The 21092-nt window shown below is 41.6% G+C and overlaps 2 protein-coding genes across 4 annotated transcripts in view; one reads left to right on the top strand and one right to left on the bottom strand.

The window, feature by feature from the left end:
* Positions 1–21092, bottom strand: part of RPF2 (ribosome production factor 2 homolog) — a 242505-nt gene that overhangs the window by 219769 nt on the left and 1644 nt on the right. The gene's annotated exons all lie outside the window — the stretch shown is intronic.
* Positions 6591–21092, top strand: part of SLC22A16 (solute carrier family 22 member 16) — a 38910-nt gene continuing 24408 nt past the window's right edge. For all 3 annotated transcript variants that reach the window (XR_007375409.1, XR_007375410.1, XM_048937268.1), the window contains exon 1: positions 6591–6705. Coding sequence is in view for 1 of the 3 variants with exons in the window: in XM_048937268.1 (XP_048793225.1) it covers positions 6656–6705 (50 nt within the window). In the remaining 2 variants the exon portion in view is untranslated. The remainder of the gene's footprint in view (positions 6706–21092) is intronic.

The raw sequence follows: 21092 nt of genomic DNA, 5'->3' as shown, positions 1-21092 counted from the left end.
TCCTGACTGAGTCCTTGGTTATTCATACTAAATAGTTGAAGTTAACATGATATGCTACCATGTTTGTTCTGCACTGTCAAGTAACCACAGTGCTTGCATGTGAGGTCTCAGAGAAACTCCAGGTTTCAGAGAAAGCTCCATATATTGGCACTGCAGAAGCAGCAGGAATTCTGTCATTGCCAGTGAGGTTTAACTAATCAACTGCAACAAAGGATTTCTCTCATCAGTTTTCTCGCTGCAGACATTTTTAAGCTAGGAGGCTCTATTTGCACAGCTGTGAAGGATACAGATTTTCAACTTGCTTTAGTACTAATTCTTTTGACAAATCTATGTGAAAGAGAAGATTGTATGAATATGAGAATGACTCTATCTACAAAAATACCTCATTTGATGATGTTTGATAGAAAAATTGAAGGAGTGGAGAATCTAAACATTCCCTAGATTCACAGTGCCACTAATTACTTACACTTTCTGCCATGGACATGGACTTTTTTTCTCATTTCAATAAATCTGTCTTTAAGTTTCAACTTTTGGCTCATATTTTCTCCATCTGTGACACCACTTGATATCTCTCTATATATGATCTGTATGTTTTCCTTATTCAGGTTTAATGCAGTACAAATTCTGCTCACTTCTTAACTGAACAATCTCTAACAAGATTACAGAATTAAACTGTTAGTTCCCTTCCCCTCTTTGATGCGTTATCCTCTCAATATCTTGTATTTCTGTCCCTCTGCAATACAGAAAACTCTGAGAACAAACCATCAAAATATAGCTAGTACAAAGAGCAAGGTACAGCATTCTAAAGATGTCTTGTCTGTTCCCCAGTTAAATATGGCTTGGCAGGGAGCAGTGTTATAACCCTGCCAACAGTGCTGCTACAATCTCATGTGCTGCTGTCTCAGAAAGCTCACAAAGCAGATCTGTCACTCTCACGGTCACTTGAAAGTCCGGGAAGTTCTGCTGGAATCCTCAGGGCACATGGAGCTGGAGAAAATATTGCCCAGAGACAGCTAAAAGTCGTAGCTAGTATGTCATCACTCTTCTCATGGAAAGGGAGGAAACATATTACAAGAATTATAACTGAAACAAAATTAAAGACTTGGGATTTTGACTGTACTGTGTTATGTTTTATTTGAGCTCTCTTTAAATCCTGCTTTTGCTAAAAAAAAATATGTTCTTAAGATGCTTATCAAATTTTTCTGGCTTTTATAAGGCATCCATGAAGATATCTGTGTTAGCAGGGAGTTTCGTTTTTGCTTTTCATAAAAGGTAAAGTCCAAAACTGAAACAGTATTCAGATAAATTCTCATTGCCTTTTTCCTCTGAAGGAATAGGTTTCTGAGTCAAGCTCTCACGCTATTTTCCTGCCCATTCAACTTTCTTTTCTGAATCTCTAAATTATTTTTAGATTACTCAAGAGGGCTGTTTAGTCGTGTTGAACTATGGAAATTTCCATGGTTAAGCATATTTTTCGTATGCATTCGTTATCTGTACAGTTGGAGTAATTCCAGACAAAAAGGTACAGTGCAGGAAGAGTCCTTGGAAATATGAAGCTGAAGCAGCATACACTGGAAGGTGTCACAAATAAATGGATCCTTGCAGACGTCCACAATACAACCAGGAGTCGCTTGCTTGCTTTCCATGGAAGGGAACAGAGACAGGTAACTTCTAAACAAGAGGTGAGAAGGTTATGTTCAAGCTATCTTACAAATTATTTTAGTGGGTTTTTGTTTTAGTTTTTTTTATTTGTGTGCCAAAAACAGATATTGGAGACCACTCAGGGTTGGACTCCACTCATGCACTTGACTTGAGTGCTTGTGGCAGTAGTCAGTTCACCTGTTTGCTGCTTGACAGCTGCAGTCCCAGCACTCTGTAAAAACTGCTCCTAACCTGTGGGTTACAAGCCACGTCAAAAGGAGCAGGAAAGAGATGGCTTGGAAATTAGGTAATCAGTTCCTCAATGGAGCTGTGAAAAAGGGTTGGTAGATGCTATCAGTGATCTACTTTTGTATTTAGAGTTCAGCTGTAATTCAAAGCTCAGCATACGTGTACATGCACATTAGAACGTGTACCGAAATTCACATGAGAAGCATGTTCCTTGTACACGTCTCATATATTGGTGACACTAATTTAACTTACAGAAGGGGAGGGCAGAACAGTCTGCACCAGTCGACACTGGATTTTTCCTAGTGAGAGTGTCAAACCAAAGGAGATCATTCTATAAACCATCTCTTCTCCCATTGCAAGTTATTAAGATCACTTCTTCCTCAAGTATTGTGCAATACTGAGTGCCTCTGTTGAGCACCAACCTATCTGTGAATGCCAGAAATGAGGTTAAATTTGTAACTGAAGCTTTTTTGAGATGTGGCTCTGAATATTTCCTTTAACCCCTTCTGGGATTAAAAGACCAACTCTTGAAACCTCTGGTATACCTTGGAAAGCATTTTGACCACCATCTTCTCACCCCAGTGGTTTCCAAAGATTTTGTAAGAGAGGAATCACAACGTCTCCAGTTCCTTCTGCTAAAAAAAAATCCCTAAAATTCTAAACTTTGTAGAGCACAGATGCGGATGGTCTCATTTTGACACACTGTAATTAGAGATATCTTCCACTTCTTCAGATGTTGCTTGTGCTTGTGTAGCGCAACTTTATCATGCCGCAAGAAGCTAGAGAGCTGTGTACTGTCTGTGAACAAAGTCAGCAAAGGACCTCTATGTTTTTAGGTCACCCTGGTGAAAAACATCTCAGTGAGGAATAACTGTGACTAAAAGCATAGTTACTGCTTCACGTAGAATTGCTGTAACAGCACAGGAGGAAGGCGGGCTTAAAGCATGTTGTGCATCTTTTGAGGCTTGGAAAAGAAAGAAGGTGAATCTCTGATCACTGCATGTTTAAGAGAGCTGACATTGCAGATGTTACATTAATAACTTTTGGAAACAGACATGAGCGTTTGGAATTAACTTCAGTAGAAGCGGGTGCAATTTTTCTATTTTTATTCTGCTATGAGCAGTAAATCATGTAATTATAGAATTATAGAATCATAGAATCACAGAACAGCTTGGGTTAGAAGGGACCTGAAAGCCCACCCAGTTCCAACCCCTGCTGTAGGGAGGGCTGCCACCCCCCAGCTCAGCTGCCCAAGGTACCATTCAACCTGGCCTTGATCACCTCCAGGCATGGGGCACCACAGCTTCTCTGGGCAACTTGTGCCAGTACCCCACTACCTTCTGAATGAAAAATTTCCACCTAATGTCTAATCTAAATCACTCCTCCTTTAGTTTAAAACCATTCCCTCTCATCCTATTGCTATTAGACCACATAAAAAGTCAGTGTCCCTCCATAAAGTCATATTATCTAAAATGCCGATATAGAGAGCAATGTGTGCAAGAATGTCTAAGAGAGATTCCACAAAGTGACAACTGTGGATCGTTTCAGATTTAAAAAATGGTACTGAAAGGGACTTAGCTATTTCCTGCTTGATGTTTACACCAAAAATAGATCTTCCTGATACCATTATGCTGTAGAAACCTAATGAGTTTACTTGGTGTAGGAGCAAGGCACTAAAAACAGGCAGAGAAGCAGGAAGGCATTACGTAGCCAGAGTGTTTACTATTCGTTGCTGTTTGTTTTTGTAAACAACTATTTAAACTAGAGTGGCTCTTGGGAAAAATAAATGCTTTGTGAATGTACCAGTGCTATCTTCAAGCACTTCAACTGGAAAAAATATGCTCCAGAAAAAAACAAGGTTGATTCAAATGAATGCTGATATTTTAAGGGAAAAATCACGTGGTGTACATTAAAAAAAAAAAAAGAAAACAAGTCCCTTAGACTTCACATACCCTAAGAAAGTAACAAAAACAAACCTCGGACTTTGTGTTAAAAAAATCCAATGCAGATGTGGACAGAGAGCTGTAGAGCTTTCTCAGAGTAAAGCCTTCCGAAGGAGTATGAGGTGGGTGTAGCACTGCAGTAGCTGCGAGGAGGAATCCTTTGCTGGACATGATCCTCAGATTCCTTGCGGTGCAATGTGCTGTTTGCTCATGACCAAGAAGTCTGACAAACATCTGCTTTTTCCAGGTCTGTGCTGGAACAGATTGTCACTGCACTGCATGAACATCTGCACAGAGGTGCAGTTGTGCACTCAGTTGATGCCAGAGCCTCTTAAAGACACATCTCCCTGCAAAAGTGGGTAGGCTAGCAGGGAAGGTACTGTTAGAAGTGTTTGGATCACATTTTGAAAAGGAAGGTTGACTTTAGTGGATTAATAGAAAATCTCCAGGGGTTATTTCATGCAGCCTGCTGGAAATGTGCCTTCCAGCAATTGCAGCATTGCAGTATGGTTTGGGGTGGAAGGAGGCTTTAGAGTGGATCTGGTCTATCTCCATGTCTGGGGAGAGCTGATAATAGCTTTTTAGTATCTCCTTTAGATACTAAAGGGGGGCTATAAGAAAGAAGGGATCAGACTCTTTAGCAAAGCCTGTTTGTGTTAGAACAAGGGGAAAATTGTTTCAAACTAAAAGAAGGGAGGTAAAGATTGGATGTAAGGAAGTTTTTTACACTAAGGGTGATGAGGCACTAGAACAGGTTGCCCAGCGGGGTGGTGGATGCCCCATCCTTGGACACTTCAAGGTCAGGCTGGATGGGGCTCTGAGCACACTGATGTAGCTGTGGATGTCCCTGTTTGTTTCAGGGGAGGACTAGATGGCCTTTAAGGGCACCTTCCAACTCAAATGACTCTGTGGTTCTATGATATCCCCATATTGTGCAAGGACACCTTCAGACTTGGAGGAGGAGGATGGAAATCTTAAACCTGAGGGTTGTACCCACCATAGTTCTTCTCTGTACCTTTCCTAATTGTCACACAGGAGTGACTGGGTGGCTGAAGCGTGTTTGTACAGCACTAAGGTCTTCTGCTGTCATCTGTCCTGCTCATTCTCCAGCAGCTTTAGATGGGTTATCTCATCCAAGCTAAGGTGTGCAATTGATGCAATAGAAGGAAGGGATGCCACCTAGTGGGACCTGGACAAACCTGAAAGGTGTCCCATAAAACGGATGAGGTTCAACAAAGTCCAGTGCAAAATGTTGTACTTGTCTCAGGGCAATCCTGGATATATATAAAGATTGGGAGAAAAAATCCTTTACAGTAGTCCTGCAGAAAAGGACTTGGAGGTCCTATTAGATGAAAGAAACTTGTCATGAGTGAGCAGTGTGTGCTTGCAGCCCTGAAGGCCAACAATACCCTTGCCTGCTTCAAAAAAGGGGTGGCCAGCAGGGAGAGGGAGGTGATTGTATCCCTCTACTTTGCCCTTGTGAGGTGCAGTACTGTGTCCGGGTCTGGGGCCCCCAGTACAGGAAAGATGTTGAGCTTTTGGAGAGGGTATAGAGGAGGGCTACAAGGGTGGTCAAATGGCTGGAGCACCTCTCCTGTGGAGACAGGCTGAGGTAGCAGGGCTTGTTCAGTCTGGAGAAGGCTTTGGGGAGACCTCATCATGGCCTTTAAATATTTAAAGGGAAATTATGAACAATAGGGAAATCAACTTTTTGCATGGGCAGATGGTGATAGGACAAGGGGGAGTGGTTTTAAACTAAAGGAGAGGAGATTTAGATTAGTTATCAGGAGGAAATTATTTACTCCATGGTGGTGAGCCACAGGCACAGGCTGCCTAGAGAAGCTGTGGTGTCCTATCACTGGAGGTGCTCAAGACCAGGTTGGATGGGAGCCTGGGCAGCTGAACTGGGGGGTGGCAGCCCTGCCCACAGCAGGTCCATTCTAACCCAAGGTATTCTGTGCTTCTATATTTCTATGATTCTATAATTCTGTGATCTTGTCCTGCTCCAGGGAAGGAAGAATATTAGGTCCAAATATAATTAAGGCTTAATTGTAAGTTGATAGTGATTTTAGTTTACTAGTGATAGATGCTGTATGGGACATGTTGCATATTTTACATTCAGTGAATAATACTATTTTACATTATGTGCCATACTTTTGGGGGAAAAAAATAATCGTATAACTCATTACAACATAATGTATCCCAACAACAGGGCAGATCATAAGGCAACCAGAAGTAACTCTTGATAGCATGTAGATAATGTCCTGTGGGGAAAAAATGTATCCCCTCTTTTAACTGAAAATATCTGTGCAAAACACACTGGAGCCTGAAATAGCAGATCGTTATGGATTGCCACAGGAGGAATGAAGCACATAATTTAATTTGGAGAGGTTAGGGGGGAGAAGGGGGGGATGAAGCGAAAAAAAAGAAAAAAAAGAAAAAAAAAAAAGCTGCCTGATGGGACAGGCAAGAGCCCAGCACTGAAGGAAGAGCTGGATCTGAGGCGCACGGTCTGTGTGAGGGATGTGAATGTTCTCAGGTCCGGGTGAGGGACGGAACCGTCCCCACCGCAGCAGTACCGAGACCGCGACCACCCGCACGTCGCCGAACTGTCAGGGCCGCTTCTCCGCTTCCCGGCCCGCAGTCCCTCAGGCACCCCTCCCCGAACCCCGCAGGACCACGTCCGGGGCCTCCCCTCGGAACGGCCCCCGCGGGGAGCCCCGGGACGGGGCGGGGCGGGCCGCAGGGGGCGGGGAGCCGGGCCGGGCCGGTGGCTCTTCCCCGCAGCGCCGGGACAGCGGCACTGAGGCTGCGGCCCCGCCATGGCTCCCGGCTCCGAGCAGCTCTTCGACTCCCTGGGTCACTTCGGCAGGTAGTGAGGCGGCTGCGTCCCGTCCGGACACGCGCACACACGGAGGGTGACAGTGCGCAGCGCAGCGCATCGCACGTGCACACAGCACCGCGTGTAGCGCGGGCTTCTCTGGGGCACCGCTCACACCGCACCTCTAGGGTGTGAGCACGAGTGTTGCTCGGCGGCTTTGCTGATACTGGGCGTATCGCGATGCGTGGGTATGAGCGTATGCGTGTGTGTCGATGGCCAAAGAGTTCCTATGATCAGCGGCGTGATGCACAGGACAGCTGTTCTGTGTGGGGTGTGACTGAGCGCCCGTGGTTGGTAAGATGAGGTGCGCGGCTGTGTGTGTGGCTGGTGTGCCTCTGTGGGGGTGAGCCTCTGGTTACACGTGGAATGGAGCAGAGATGGTGGGTGAGGAAATGGAACTTTAAGACTTGTGAGATGGAAAGGTGCACATCCTCTTGGCATGTTCTGTTGTGAGCTCTCTTTGTGCACAAATCCATGTGGGGGTTTTGCAGGTGCATACTGCTCAGCGTAGGTGTCCAGGGCAGACCCTTGTGTCACAATTTGGGTACAAGTTGATGTATTGGATCACAGCTTTGTGCTTTCTAGCTCAGTCACTGGTGGGCTAACCACAGTGCTTCCCCCACTGGCACATTCTGGAGCTCCTTTTAATGGTAAAAGTACACAGCTACACTGCATGGCGGGACATACATCATAGAATCTTGGAGTGACTTAGGTTGGAAGAGACCTTAAAGATCACAGAATCATACAGTGATTTGTGTTGGAAGGGATCTCAGGGATCATCTTTTCCAACCCCTCCGACAAGGAAACCTCCCATTAGACCAGGTTGATCAAAGCCCCATCAAACCTAAGGCCTTGAGTATCTCCAGGAAGGAAGCACCACGACTGGATTCCAACCCCAGTGTCCATAGCAAGCAAAGTATTAAGAACTGCTGCAGTTGTTGAGTATGGAAAGGCTATTTCTTTGCTGAACTGGGATGTTTGCTTACAATGAAATCTGCCAACTTGTGACTGACATGCATATCCATCTGGACAATATCTTATTCATTATCAGTTCTGGGCCAGCAACAAAAATATTTTGTTCTGTGTGTACTAGGAGGGAATTCCTAGCAAACAGATTATTTTGCTGTTGCTGTCACTCTTGCCTTGCGCTGTTTTGTGAAAAATGAGCATTTGACACTGAGTACTGAAATTAATGAAGTAGTTTTCCTAGCTGAGAACATTTATCAGTACTTCAGTGAAAGTTTTCATATGCTTTTTGCAATTAAAGGGAGAATAATCTGGAGGCCAGATTATATGAGATGCTGTTCATAGGAGTTGTCTTGGGTTTAGAGCTTTTTGGTGACCTGCAAGCTGCTGGAATGTACATGGTAAATGAACATATTACCCGTAAAAAGTTGTCTGCTATATATATGCTTAATTATAATTCTAAAATAATTCTGATAAGTCTGTGTCCATCATTGTGATACTGACAGATACTAATTTCTTAGGTTCATGAAATTCCTACAGGGCCCATATAAACTATGCATTGTGCATGGATTTATTAGGTCTGCCACAACCAGACTTAGCAGTGCAAGTACAACTGTTACTACTTGGGGACTGTTCCGATTATCTTACACTCTGACAGATGAAGTAAAGAATGGCCAGCTGTTTGTATGCATGTATATATATTTCTGGAGAGAGTATACATGCATGATATATCTGCTATGTATAATATGCTATACTATAAAATATATTACGTATATAATGATTCACACAGAACGCATAAAACTTTTACTTTAAGATAGCTTTGCAGAATTGACATCCACATACGTGCTGTCAATATTTTGTCTTCCATGGGACACTCCTTTGGAAGTCTCACTGGTGATGCTGTAGTTCTCAGCGGACTCTTGAGACGTGCATGAACAGCCATAAAAAACGTGTCGGTTGTTCTTTCCTTTGCTTCTAAAGGCAGACTTTGAGCCTTCGTGGTGGGTTGACCTTGGCTGGCTGCCAGGTGCCCACCGAGCTGCTCTCTTGTTCCCTCTGCACAGCAAGGCGCAGGGAGAAGATGAGATCTCAGCCGCTGGGCTGAGATAAAGGCAGGGATGTCACTCAATGATGGCTGCACAGGCAAAACAGATGCTGCTTGGGGAAGATTAATTTAATTTGTTGCAATTAAAAATAGAGTAGCATAATGAGAAACAAAGCTAAAAACACCTTCCTCCAATCCACTCCCTACTTCTCAGGCTCAACTTCGTGCCCAAATCTTCTGCCTCGTCCCCCTGATGGACACAGAGGAACAGGAAATGGGGGCAGTGATTGGTCTGTAATGCTTTGTCCCTGCTGCTCCTTTATGGTCGCTCTCTGCCTAGTCCACTATGGGCTCCTTCGTGGCTAGACGTGGAGATATACTTTCTGTGGTGCTCATCAGGTGCATGAGTAAGGCCTGCATCTCCACAGGACTCTCCTGGGCTACTGGAACTTCTGCTCCACACCTAGAACACCTCCCACCCTTCTTCTACACTTACCTTGGTACCTGCAGGGTTGCTCGTGTCACACATCTCACTCGTCTCTCCCAGCTGCTGTTGCACTGCAGTTTTTCCTTGTTTTCGGTCTGCTCTCCCAGAGCTGCACCCAGCATCATTCACAGCTCAGCTCTGGCAGCAGCAATTCATTTTTGGAGCAGCTGGAGCTGGCTCTGGTCTGATGTGGGGCAGTTCTGGGTTCTGCTCACAGAGGCAACCCTTGTTTTTGAATTTGGGAGTGAGTAGCATCCCTGGCCCATCAGTTCAAGAAGGCTGTTTTTAACGTTGTTTCCAAGTCTGTTTCTGAAAGGTTAACGAAAAAAAAATCCACCTGTATGCCTCAGAAGGTCTTATCTCTAATGGGCTGCCTTAAAGCTCCCAATTTACCTGCACTGAACTGCATCATTCTGTCATGCAGCAGTTCCTGACAGTCAGTCACTATGGGTTCTCCCTCTCTGCCCAGCCACTCTGAGTGCAGAAGCCAAGTGCAGGGAAAGAGTTGAGTGGCAGGCCCAAGGCTGGTGATGCAGTTTGCTGTGCCCTAGCAGCTCTTTTGGGAAGCTTGGTTATTTTAGTCTACCAGCAAGACACAGACCTAACTTACCTGGTTGAGTGTGTTTTGCACCTCTGATCTACACCATCACAAAGTGTTGAATGGGGAAGAGTGTAATAAGACATAGAGGCCCCGGAGCTTGTCCAGAGGAGGACAGTAAGGCTGGTGAGGGGTCTGGAACACAAATCTTATGAGGAGCAGCTGTGGGAATTGGGATTGTTTAGTCTGGAGGAATCTCAGGGGAGACCTTACAACTCTCTACAGTTCTCAGAAAGGAGGTTGTGGCGAGTGGGGTTGGCCTTTTCTCCCACGTAACAGCAATAGGACAAGTTGTACCAGAGGAGATTCAGGTTGGATATTAGGAAAAATTTCTTCCCCAATAGAGTGGTGAGGTATTTTAACAGCCTGCCCAGGAAAATGGTTGACTCACAGTCCCTAGAGATGTTTGAGAAGTGTTTAGACATTGTACTAAGGGACATGGTTCAGTGGGGAAAAATTGGTGGTAGGTGGACATTTGGACTAGATAATCATTTCCAGTCATGGTGATTGTACAGTTCTATGTCTTGAAAAAAATGGAGTGCCTCTTACTATTAGTGTGGATGAGAGCGAGGAGTTGATTTCCCAGCTGGCACATCCAGGAGCTATAAGGTGCAGTCTGCATGGTACGTAGAGCTTTCTCCATGATTTACAGTTTTTAGATCTTGGCTTATATTTTATCTAAACGTCAGTGGTGGAAACTGTCAGGAGACAGGACAGTTGGGTGTCACTAACACTATTTCCAGGTTTTGTAATGAAATATTTCTAGTTTCTTGTAAAAGATTGTTCTTTTAAACTATCCTTGCATTTGCATCTGGGTTTGGTTTGCATTTGCTTTTGTTCTTTTTTTTTTTAACCAAATGAAAATAGATTTTCAAATGTTAGTTTTATAAGTGAAGTATTTTACTAACTGTTGGACTGCTTAACAAATTGGCAATGACTGTTTTTTATCTTTATTGAAATGTTTATGTATTGCTTTGGGTTTAAATGTCTTTCCGTGGTTGCCTTACACAAGCTTGTCACCTGGTGAATGGGTCTGCTACAGTTGGGATTTCAGAAACAGCCCTGACCAGGATTAGCAGTGGCCTATGGGAAGAGGAGAGAGTCAGGACAGAGTGCCTGCTGGGGCAGGACGCTCACCTCTTGCACCCAGACTTGGGGTCCACGAGAGGTTATCACATTTTTCAGCAGTCTCAGTGCTTTCTGTTAAGTGCCCCAACACTTTTCTAGGGGCCACAAATAGAATGGAGACTATACTTAGCTTGTAAAAAAGCAGACTTTATGTTAGGAGAGGTTCCTTCAGTGGATGTTTGCAGTGCAATCCCTGCCTCTCAATACCATAAAAGCAGTATTTGAACACTCAATGCTAAGGCCATTTCTCTTCTCCCTACATTCTATGACTCTTGTTTCATTTCTAAGGCCTGCACCAAACCATCCGTCTTCTTTTCATGTCTCAGAACTTTTCCAGGCTCCTATTTTCATTCATTTATTACCTCTCTTGTTTCATAGCTCATAGCTCATTGCAGCTCCTCTTGAGATCTAATTACATCTTCTGCAAATTGTGATGCATACATGATACTTTCAGGAATTTTCCAGAAATTATTGGATATGTATCAAATAACGAAGAATCCCAAGTATCTCAAAGTAAATGCTCACCCATTCCTTTTCATTGAAGAGATAATAAGAATACTTTCAAGCAAAGTTTTTTCAAACTCATGTTTTACCGATGTCTTGAGCGATTCTTCCCCAACAGAAAAAGACTTTTCAAGCAAATGTACTTACTGGATATGGAAAAAGTTGTGGTTTTTTTCCACGCTAGTGTGGAAAAGCAGGTAATCATGTTCAGCATTTGCACACATGATTAGGCTTTACTTTAAAAACAGAAACATTACAAGCATTTTCAGAAATACTAATATAATTAGTGGTTAGTACATCCTACACAAAATTAACATTTGTAAACAAAATAAAATGAATTCCTGTTTAAAATTTTACATTTTGCAAAAATGAGCAAAATACTGTGGTTTTGAGATTGCTAGCTGGATGCATGCTAGCTATTTTATACAATGGACAAGTTTATAGCAACGTGTCTTCATTCAGTTTTGAAAATGTGTTTGTGGACAGCTGTTTGCATTTACTGGAATGTGCCAGAGAGAAGAATCTCAAGTCTAAGTCCTCCTTTGGCTCCTAGTCAGAGGTGGTGTTTGGCAGGAATGCTTGAGAAATATTCTTCAGCTTTATAACTGTACTATATTATGTCTGAATCAGCCTATGTTTATCTCAGGTGCCTATGGGCTAAAATAAGTGGACCTAGCTGCATCCTAGCTGCATTTTAGGAATAATTGCTTTTTTTTTTTTTTTTTTTTGAGTATCCTGATATTTTGTAAAAGGCACTTGATCCCACTGGTGGAATGGCATCATAATAGCCTCAGAGAAGTGAGACAAGCCATGTGTTTTCACAGAGCAGACTCTAGCAGCTTCAACAAAGCTCTTATTATCTATGCCTGACTAGGCAAAAGTAGAAATATCTTCAGGGCTCAGAACCAAAGGTGGACATTGGCAAGTGCCCCTGGATAATGGGGTTGATGCACTCGCAGTGCTGTCTGCAAGAGGTACTCGCTGTAGTTGCTGGGATCCAGATCATGCTGGAGGCAGTCTAGCACAGGATCTACACAGACAAAATTGCACTGCATCAGAATGTGCTGGCAACTTCTCCCCGCCTGCTTCTGGAGGGAGTAAGTAGATTGTAACAGTGTGTGTTACCAAGTGTGTTGCCTGTGATTTGGTGCCTGGTATATCGCTGCTGTGAAAGCTCTGTTGCTTCTATGAAAGCTCTGTGAATAATTTTTTAATGATGGTCATGATTTTCTACAGTACAAAAGTTCCCCCACGTTGGAAGGAAATGTTTTATAAAATGGACTTGCTCATGAGAAGCTTGGCCAGTATATTGCAGGAGGTGAAATGATTCAAGTACAATATAGTATTAAATTTAAGGAATTCTTTGAAGGTCCCAGAAACGTTCAGCACATGCTATAAAAATTTCTGTGCTAACATGCTGCCATACACAACAAGAGCAGAACTGAAGTATATGCACAGCTGACAATTTATTTCAGGTTGCTTGAGAAAAATTAGCGATACATTAAAAATTTCAACTGAGGTCTCCATTTCAAAGACCAAGATTAGAAACAGTGTGATGACAAACTGTACAGGACAGAGACTTACAAGTGCTCATAATGGTGGATCTGACAGTGCATATAACTTGGGAAGGAATCCCATTTCTTTGTAAAATACTGGAATTACCTAGAAAGCTAATATATGCTTTAGTATCATACACTGATAGCTCAACTGTAATGCTCAGCTCACTCAAACCAGATGTTCTCTGAAGTTCATGTGAAATGAAAAGGTGATTTCAGGAATCTAGATGAGCCACTGGTTGGATCAGAGACTGAGCTCTTTCCTCAAGAAAACATTTTCACTAAGAGGAGAAGCTGGGATTCCTCTTCCCATTATTTGGAGGCATTACAGTTGTCTAGCATCAGAGGTGCTGCCTCACCAGTGCTGAGATGGGAATAAAGGACACAGCTTGGAGAGTAGATAGGAAGGGCTGATAAGGCAGGAAGAAGAATACAAATACCAGAAAGATCGCTCAGGAAACTGGTCTATAAAAAATATGATCTATACTGCTTTATGAAAAGTAGTCAGCATCACACTTGGATGGAGCACAGTACCATCTCAGCAACCTCTTCTCCTGTCTAAACTGTGAAAAAGATTTGGAAGGCTCTGCTTACCCATTTGATCCATCCATCCTGTCTGTGTTAGCTGTGTGAGGAAGAAGTTAGCTGTCCAAATCAAGGCTCAATAGCGTAAATAAAATAAAGAAATAAAGATGAGCTCACCAGCATTACAGGCATGTAGTACAAACTTCAAACATCTTCCTTAGTCACCTTGTCAGCAAAGATAATGAGACTCTTTAAAGTTGTGATTCATCTGACTTATTTTCAGTGAGTGCTTCTGAACAGGATGAATGAGGCTTCTATATTTGTCTGTGCTTCTGCACTGAGTGAAAAGGGAATCTAGATAAGTATAAATGGGTATGGATGCGTACCATACACAATATATTGCCTCCAAATGTATGGTATACATCCAAAGTCTAACTTATTTAACTAGTTAAGGCTTAGCTAGAAGGTTGGGATGTGGGAGATACTTCTGGCAACATACTTTTTGTGTCACAGGACTAGCCAGCATCTTTCTATCAAATCAGCACAAAGCAGGTAACACAGTGTTTGCACCACTCTGCTCTATGTCAAACATAAGAAAGATTGTCAAATATGCAGCAGCACTACCGTTGCAATGCTTGATACCTTGATAGCTTTCCATCAGCAATACTTGTTGTCAGTTCCTTGAATACAAGCAATTCTAATAAGGCCAGAATTTGAAATGCCAACATTAAGATCAGAGAGAAGGAATCAAAGCTGTTCTGGAAACACAGTAGGCAAAAGTGTGTGGGTTTTCTAGCCTCTAAATTGCAGGTGTAGATCTTTTTGTTCTTGGTGAAAAATCAGGAAATGATGCTATTGATGTACTGTTCAGATAGCCTTTGCTCTATAAATATTACCATATCTGTAACATTACATTTCATTTGAATGTCCATCTGGAGAGAAAGTCAAATATGAGAGGTGAAAAATAAGCAGTAATAAATAAGCAATATTCAAAAGCATATTCTGCCATGAAACTACTGAATTTACAGTGAAATTATACTGATGAGACCACATTTCACTTAAATAGCTCTTTGTGTCTCAGACTCCAAAACAAATTGCTATTTGGATATTTTTTGGTGTTTGGATCTTTGGATCTGGTTTATATCAGGAGAGATGGGAAATGGCAAGAAACTTCTTTCAACTCCACCCTTCTGAGAGAGAGTTCTTGTTTGGTCCAGGGCTAGAGCAATTGGAACCTCCTATCACTGACACTTGCTTCTTAGGCTCCTTGCAAAGCTGCAGTCCTTAGTAGTTCAAGGTAGCTGATCTTTGTTCTGTCTCTTATCCATTTACAATGGGTGCAGATAGTACAAAAAATAGATCTGTGAAGAAGAAACCTGGCAGGTCTGAGCAGAATCCAGTTTTTTTGTTGGATTCTTGTGGAGAACGGAACACTGCATTTCTTCCAAAAACTTATGTAAGGTTAGAAAACAGCAATGTTCTAGTTCATTCCTTTGTACCATAAGATAAAGACCCAAGGAACACACCTGACACTGCTGTGGAAGGATAACAAGGTAAAAGAACATTACAGAACATGTTAGGAAGGTGTTAAAGTGCATTTGTGACCTTGGAAGAGTCACAAAAGTAAAATATGTGGTTTGTATTTCTTTGTTTTTAATTTAGATTATGACAAGAAATTGAAAGGTGTCTGCTTTTCACTTGGAAATCAAGAACAATGTAAAATAACTCTTGTTTGTTGGTGATGGAATAGATAAATGGCCAGGTTGTAAATAAGCTCTTTGTCTAATTAAAATGAAAGGCAGTATTTTAAATACCCAAGATCGATTAAATTGATTCTTGATGTTTCATCTAATGTATGTACTCAACAATGTGTAATTTTCCTTTGGTGGCCTTCTATGATGGAGTGATGACATTGGTGGGCAAAGCAAGGGCAACTAATGTTATCTACCTGGACTTGCGCAAGGCCTATTGCATGAACTCTTGCCTTCATCCCTATCTCTAACTTAGAGACATATGAATTTGAAAGGAAGACTGTTTTGTGGAAAAAGAATTGGTTGGTTGTTGCAGCCAGAGGGTTGTGGTCAACAGTTCATTGTCTGTGTGGAGACCAGTCATGAGTGGTTTCTCCCAGTCTTCAGTCCCAGTTTCAGTCTTGGGTCTTCATTTTCATCTTTGTCAATGGCAGTGGGATTGAGTGTGCTCTCAGCAAGTTTGCTGATGAAACTAAACTGAGTGGTGCAGTTGATAAAATGGGAGGGATGCCATCCAAAGGGACCTGGACAAGGTTGAGAAAAGGGCCCACATGAAACTAATGAGATAAATAACGCCGAGTGCAAGCTGTCGTGATCTGGGAGATCCCAGATAGGGGAGAAGAAATCATTGAGAGCAGCCCTGCAGAGAATGGCCTGAAGAATCTGTTGGATGAAAAGCTTGACATGAGCTAGCAGGATGTACTTGCAGCCCTGATGGTCAGCAGTATCCTGGACTGCATCAAAAGAGGTGTGGCTAGCAGGGAGAGCGAGGTGGTTATCCCCCTCTGCTCTGCCTTCCTGAGGCCCCATCTGGAGCACTGCATTCAGACCTGGGCGCCACAGTACAAGAAAGACGTGGAGCTTTTGGAGTCAAGAGGAAGGCCATGAAGGTGACCAAGAGAGTAGGAGTACCTCTTCTATGAAGAAAGGCTGAGGTAGCTGGGCTTGTTTAACCTGGACAAGAGAAGGCTCTGGGGATACCTCACTGCATCCTTCCAATACTTGAAGGGAGACCAACATTTTATGCAATCTGATAGTAATAGGACAAAGGGGAATGGTTTTAAACTAAAGGAGAACAGATTTTGATTAGATGTTAGGGGGAAAATTTTCACTCAGAAGTGGTGAGGCGCTGACATAGCTGTCCAGAGAAGCTATGGATGCCCCATCCCTGGAGGCACTCAAGGCCAGGTTGGATGGGGTCCTGGGCAGCCTAAGCTGGTGAATGGCAGCCCTGCCCGTGCAGGGGGTAGAATTAGATGATCTTTAAAATCCCTTCTAATCCAAGCCATTCTATGTTTCCACGATTCTTCTTAGAGGACAGAACACAGAAATATTTTCTTGTCCCATGAAATCAGTTAGGTTAGCAGGATCAGTATCCAACAGTGAAAACTGGAAGAAGTTTAAATAAATAAAAACTGGACAGAAGATCATGGCCAGGCTGCTAAGCAATGCAAAATGAACTGAAAAGCTCTGCATTCATTTGGGAAGGTCCTGTGAGGCTGATTCACCACTGAAGGAGAAGTAACTGAGCACTTCTATCCAGAGTAGGCTATATATTTGTAATGAAGAGGGGCAGTTTGGAGGAAAGGTGGGTTGTGAACCTGCAGAAGAAGCTGAAAGTCTTCTTGTGCTCAGTAATCTTCTTAAATGTTGGTGTAGAGATAACTTGCCATGTCTTGGAGAATACAGCCAATTAGGGATACTAAACTGGCTAAGGAGACAGAATATTGGTGGGACAGACCACGTGGCCTCAGAAGAGCCAAGAGAATAGATAAATAAGGGACGATACATAGACCACACAGTGCATGTCATCAAATCTGCATGAATATGCATGGGGAATTGTAACTTTTTTTTCAGCAGAGAATCTCTGGCTGAAATTGAGTTGCTTTTCCATGATGTTTATGTTGACCTTGTCTCAGATTTTAGAAGACATGTTATTGAAGTGTCATCCAGTGTGCTTGAATTCGTTAGTCTTACTTGTTATAGTTTTTCACAGGAGGTCTTCTGAAACTCAATGAAGAATGAGAAGTTTTATAAACATTTTCCTAGTGGGGAACAATTAGATTTCTCATCTAGAACCAATCTTTATTGGTTAACAATATGTGGCATGACAAAAAAAAAAGAAAAAAAAAAAGAAAAAAAAAAAAAGAAAAAAAGAATTCAGGACTGAAAATGAGCTGTCTAAATTTTCTTAGGCATTGTTATGAATAGGGATTGGAAAACACAGTTCCTTTTAACTGTTACAGCAGTAAGGCTTAATTATTTTGTAAAATAGGAAGCATGCTGGCCTTTGAGTGTTTTATATCTCAGCAGCTGTGGGTTCATGAAAGCTGCAGGAGCAGTTCTGGATGTAGGCAGTGAAACATGGAATCCCTGCCCAGGAAACAGAATGGGTTTGTGTCTTATACCTACGCTGTCATGTCTTGGTATTAGAAAGGATGGTCAGGAGTTGGTTGCTCTTCATGATGTTATAGGGATGTTCAGCAGTTCAATACAGTTGTAACTAAACTCTACAGGGAGAAGGTAAACATGTCGCTGTAAGAGTACTAAAAGTGTCTGAACAAAAAAGGGGATTGTAACAAATAGCAGTTCCTAATACATTTTTGGGTATTGTGTAATTAATAACGGAATACATTCAGTTAACCAAAATCGAGTAATGCAATACAAAGCAACAGAAAGCAGCTTTGATTTTCCTTAAATTTCAGACTTAGAGATATATAGAAAAACATATAAAACCAAAGTTAGGTGGAGGGTTCAAGAGAGGCAAAAAAAAGATGGCAGTTAGTAATTATGGAATCTTCTCATGATTGACATTTGCTTGCTGCAGTCGAAAAGGAAAACAAATACTAGCAGTATGTTTGTAATATGGCAAAAAGAGAAAGTTCACTTCCTCTTATTGGAAAAGATTAAAGATTTTGAGTAGATAGTATCTTTTTTTTCCAGCATTATTATTATTATTATTTTTTTTTTTTTTTAACCATACCTTTACTCATTTCCCAGGATATATAAAATTAAATTAATTTAATTACACTGGAATTTACAGACAAAACTTTTGTTATTTGCTTTAATTTAAGGAGAGTTTTCTTCCTGTCCTTGTGCTCATGTCAAAAGTTATTTACATAGACACTGCAATACAAAGGACCTGCCATAGTTGCAGCAAAAGATAACCATTTCCAAAAGATAATATAAAAATTAATGGTATTCTTCTTGCAGTACTGGAGATATATCTCATGTAACACTTTTTATGGTAGCTGACAACAGTGTCTTTTTAATGACTCTTCGAGGTAATGTTAAAATGATGCATGTAGATAAAATTATAGTAGAAAAGGTTGCTAGTGTAGATGGAAAATGTTTTCCTATATAACTAAAGCTGGAATTCGTTTACTTTGACTGAGTTTGCTCTTCTGATGCTCAGATGCAGATCCATAATGAAATGATAGAAGTGGAATCCTTCACAGGATCAGTTTTAAAATACTGAAAGAATCATTTGGTGTCTGCTGTTCAGTGAATGCATGTTGCTGCACAATGCATATTGTCACAATGATGGAGGCTTTCTTATTCCTGTTGGTACCTGTATTGTTGGTACATTTAACTGCATTCAACACAGTGTCTTCTCCTCCTGAATACAGATTCTGGAAACGACCCTCCTGCTGATGTGTGCTGGGGCTATCATTTGCATAGTTTAAAACACCCAAACTTTTGTCTCTGTAAGGCAAGCAAGGCTAGGTCTGTTGTATATTTAAGACTGGTTCCAAATCTGCACCTCTGTACCATAGCAAAAATACTTCTGTGTCTCATTGAGCTCCTATAAAAAAGTAAATGTGTAAATGTAAGTAATCACAGCTTGTTGATTTAGAGTGGGAAGAATGCTGAATGGCTTTTCTCACATTTAAAAAAAAAAAAAAAAGAAGTGGGATTCAGAACTGTAAATAGTCACTAAACCCAAATTCTTTTAGAAACGGTAAATATCTGGCAGTTTCATTTCACTGAAGCCATGCTGTTGAGTGTATACTGCACAACTGCAACATGCTGTGTTTTCTGACTTTGCTCTGGTTTGCTAACAGGGTGGTTGAAAAGGCAGACAGTAAAAATAGTTCTCATAAATCCTGTAGAATAGTGCAAGTGTTTGCTAATCATAGATCAACCATGTGACTCTATCCTCCAGTGGAAGGTTTTTTAAAGTATTATACTAGCTTTTGAGGAGCATCTAATAGATTTGCCATCAATTCCCCCTCTCCTCTCTTTGATGGATAGACAAGAAAACAAGTTTTATCTGGAAAATATTTTGTGTTACATAAAATTGTCAAAAAACACATTTTGAATTATTGTCTAACAACACATTTTGTCTCAGGTGTGCACTGCAATAACTGGCAATAGTAAAAGTTCTCTGCGGTAAGGACTTGCCCTCTAGCTGACACGTGGCAGTGTCTACTTCAGATATTGCCTCCCAGATGAACCACCCTGCAATTAGGCTGCTACTGAGTGCTTGCGTGGATGCAGTGGAGATTAGATCAAACAACTGATTTGGCTTGTTTGTTTTTTAAAATTGTCTCTTTTGACATCTTTTTTTTTCCAAGTTAGATCATTTTCCCAGATAAAATTTGCAGCTGGTCCACATAAAAAGTACCGTCACAACTGAGGAGATTCTCAGGGGATCGCTATGTCTGAGGGAATAAATAAACTGTGGGAAAGGAGAAGGGAAGAAATAACTTACCAGGACAGTGCCACAGGGTATGTTGTGTCATGAGATGGTAGCCACAGTGACAGTGGTCTGGGATATAGTTCATTATCCTTAGTGTTTCTTCAATTCAGGAACTGAAATTATGATATTAAAATTTGCTTTTCTTAGATCATAAAACTTAGGCAGACGGATCAGAAAATATGAAGGTGTTCTATTTTTACTGTAAGCTGTAAACTGAAAAAAAAAAAAAACCGTGGAGAAATTTCACAAAATACTTTAAGAAGGACTGGCACATTTTCATGCTGTGTCTTGCTCAAGCTTTTATGAAGACAGTTTTATGCTCATTTGACTTCTGGCATTCATTAAGTGCCTCTGCACTGGAGCAGTAACCTACAAAGTCTTCTTGACTTCTATATTTGACACTCCTGGCAAGAGTGACAAAATGTACTTGCCAAATAATTATCTCCTGTGGCAAGTCACTGAAGAGATGGAAAAATACTGTGAAAAGCCAGAGATTATTGTAGTTTTTAGGACAGTCTTCATGTTCACAGGTCTTAAAAATAAAAAATAAATTTTTTAAATAAAAAAAACCCCACATAAAGTATTCCTTGCAACAATACACTTTACCTAATCCAATATGTGTATGTGAAGGTAACAGGCATATAAAATATCCTTTCCAGCGACTGCCTTTTTTGAGTTCAGTAGAGGAAAACAGATGACAGACTTTGCTGAGAGAAGCTTTGCCTTCTTTTGGTGAATGCTGGTTGTATTTATTGCTGCTGCAGTTCTATTTTCTTAACATTTCAGTGTGTGAGCAGCAGTATCTCTTATGTCAGGGAAATTTAACTTTTAAAATGGAGTTTGGTGAGCTTGCTAAAAGGATTACATTACATGAGCCTGCGGTTGAGAGATTTAAGCTTATTAATAGACGAGTTTCTTATCTGTCCAGTGTTCTTAACTCAAGAATTAGGGAAAGAGTTAATCATTCACAGCAGACAGCAAAGACAGCATAGACTTTAACCAGGGTCAGCAAAGTGCAGGGGTTCTGCTGTCACCTCTTGCCCCAGCACAGCTTACTGCAGGGAATGCCCAGGGCCCCCAAGCTGCGGGCCATCCTCCCACAAAGAAGAGATGCTG

This window comes from Lagopus muta, chromosome 2 (genome assembly GCF_023343835.1).
Source record: "Lagopus muta isolate bLagMut1 chromosome 2, bLagMut1 primary, whole genome shotgun sequence".
NCBI classification, from domain to species: domain Eukaryota; kingdom Metazoa; phylum Chordata; class Aves; order Galliformes; family Phasianidae; genus Lagopus; species Lagopus muta.
Note: the sequence above shows the minus strand (reverse complement) of the source record. Positions and strands in the feature narration are given on the sequence as shown.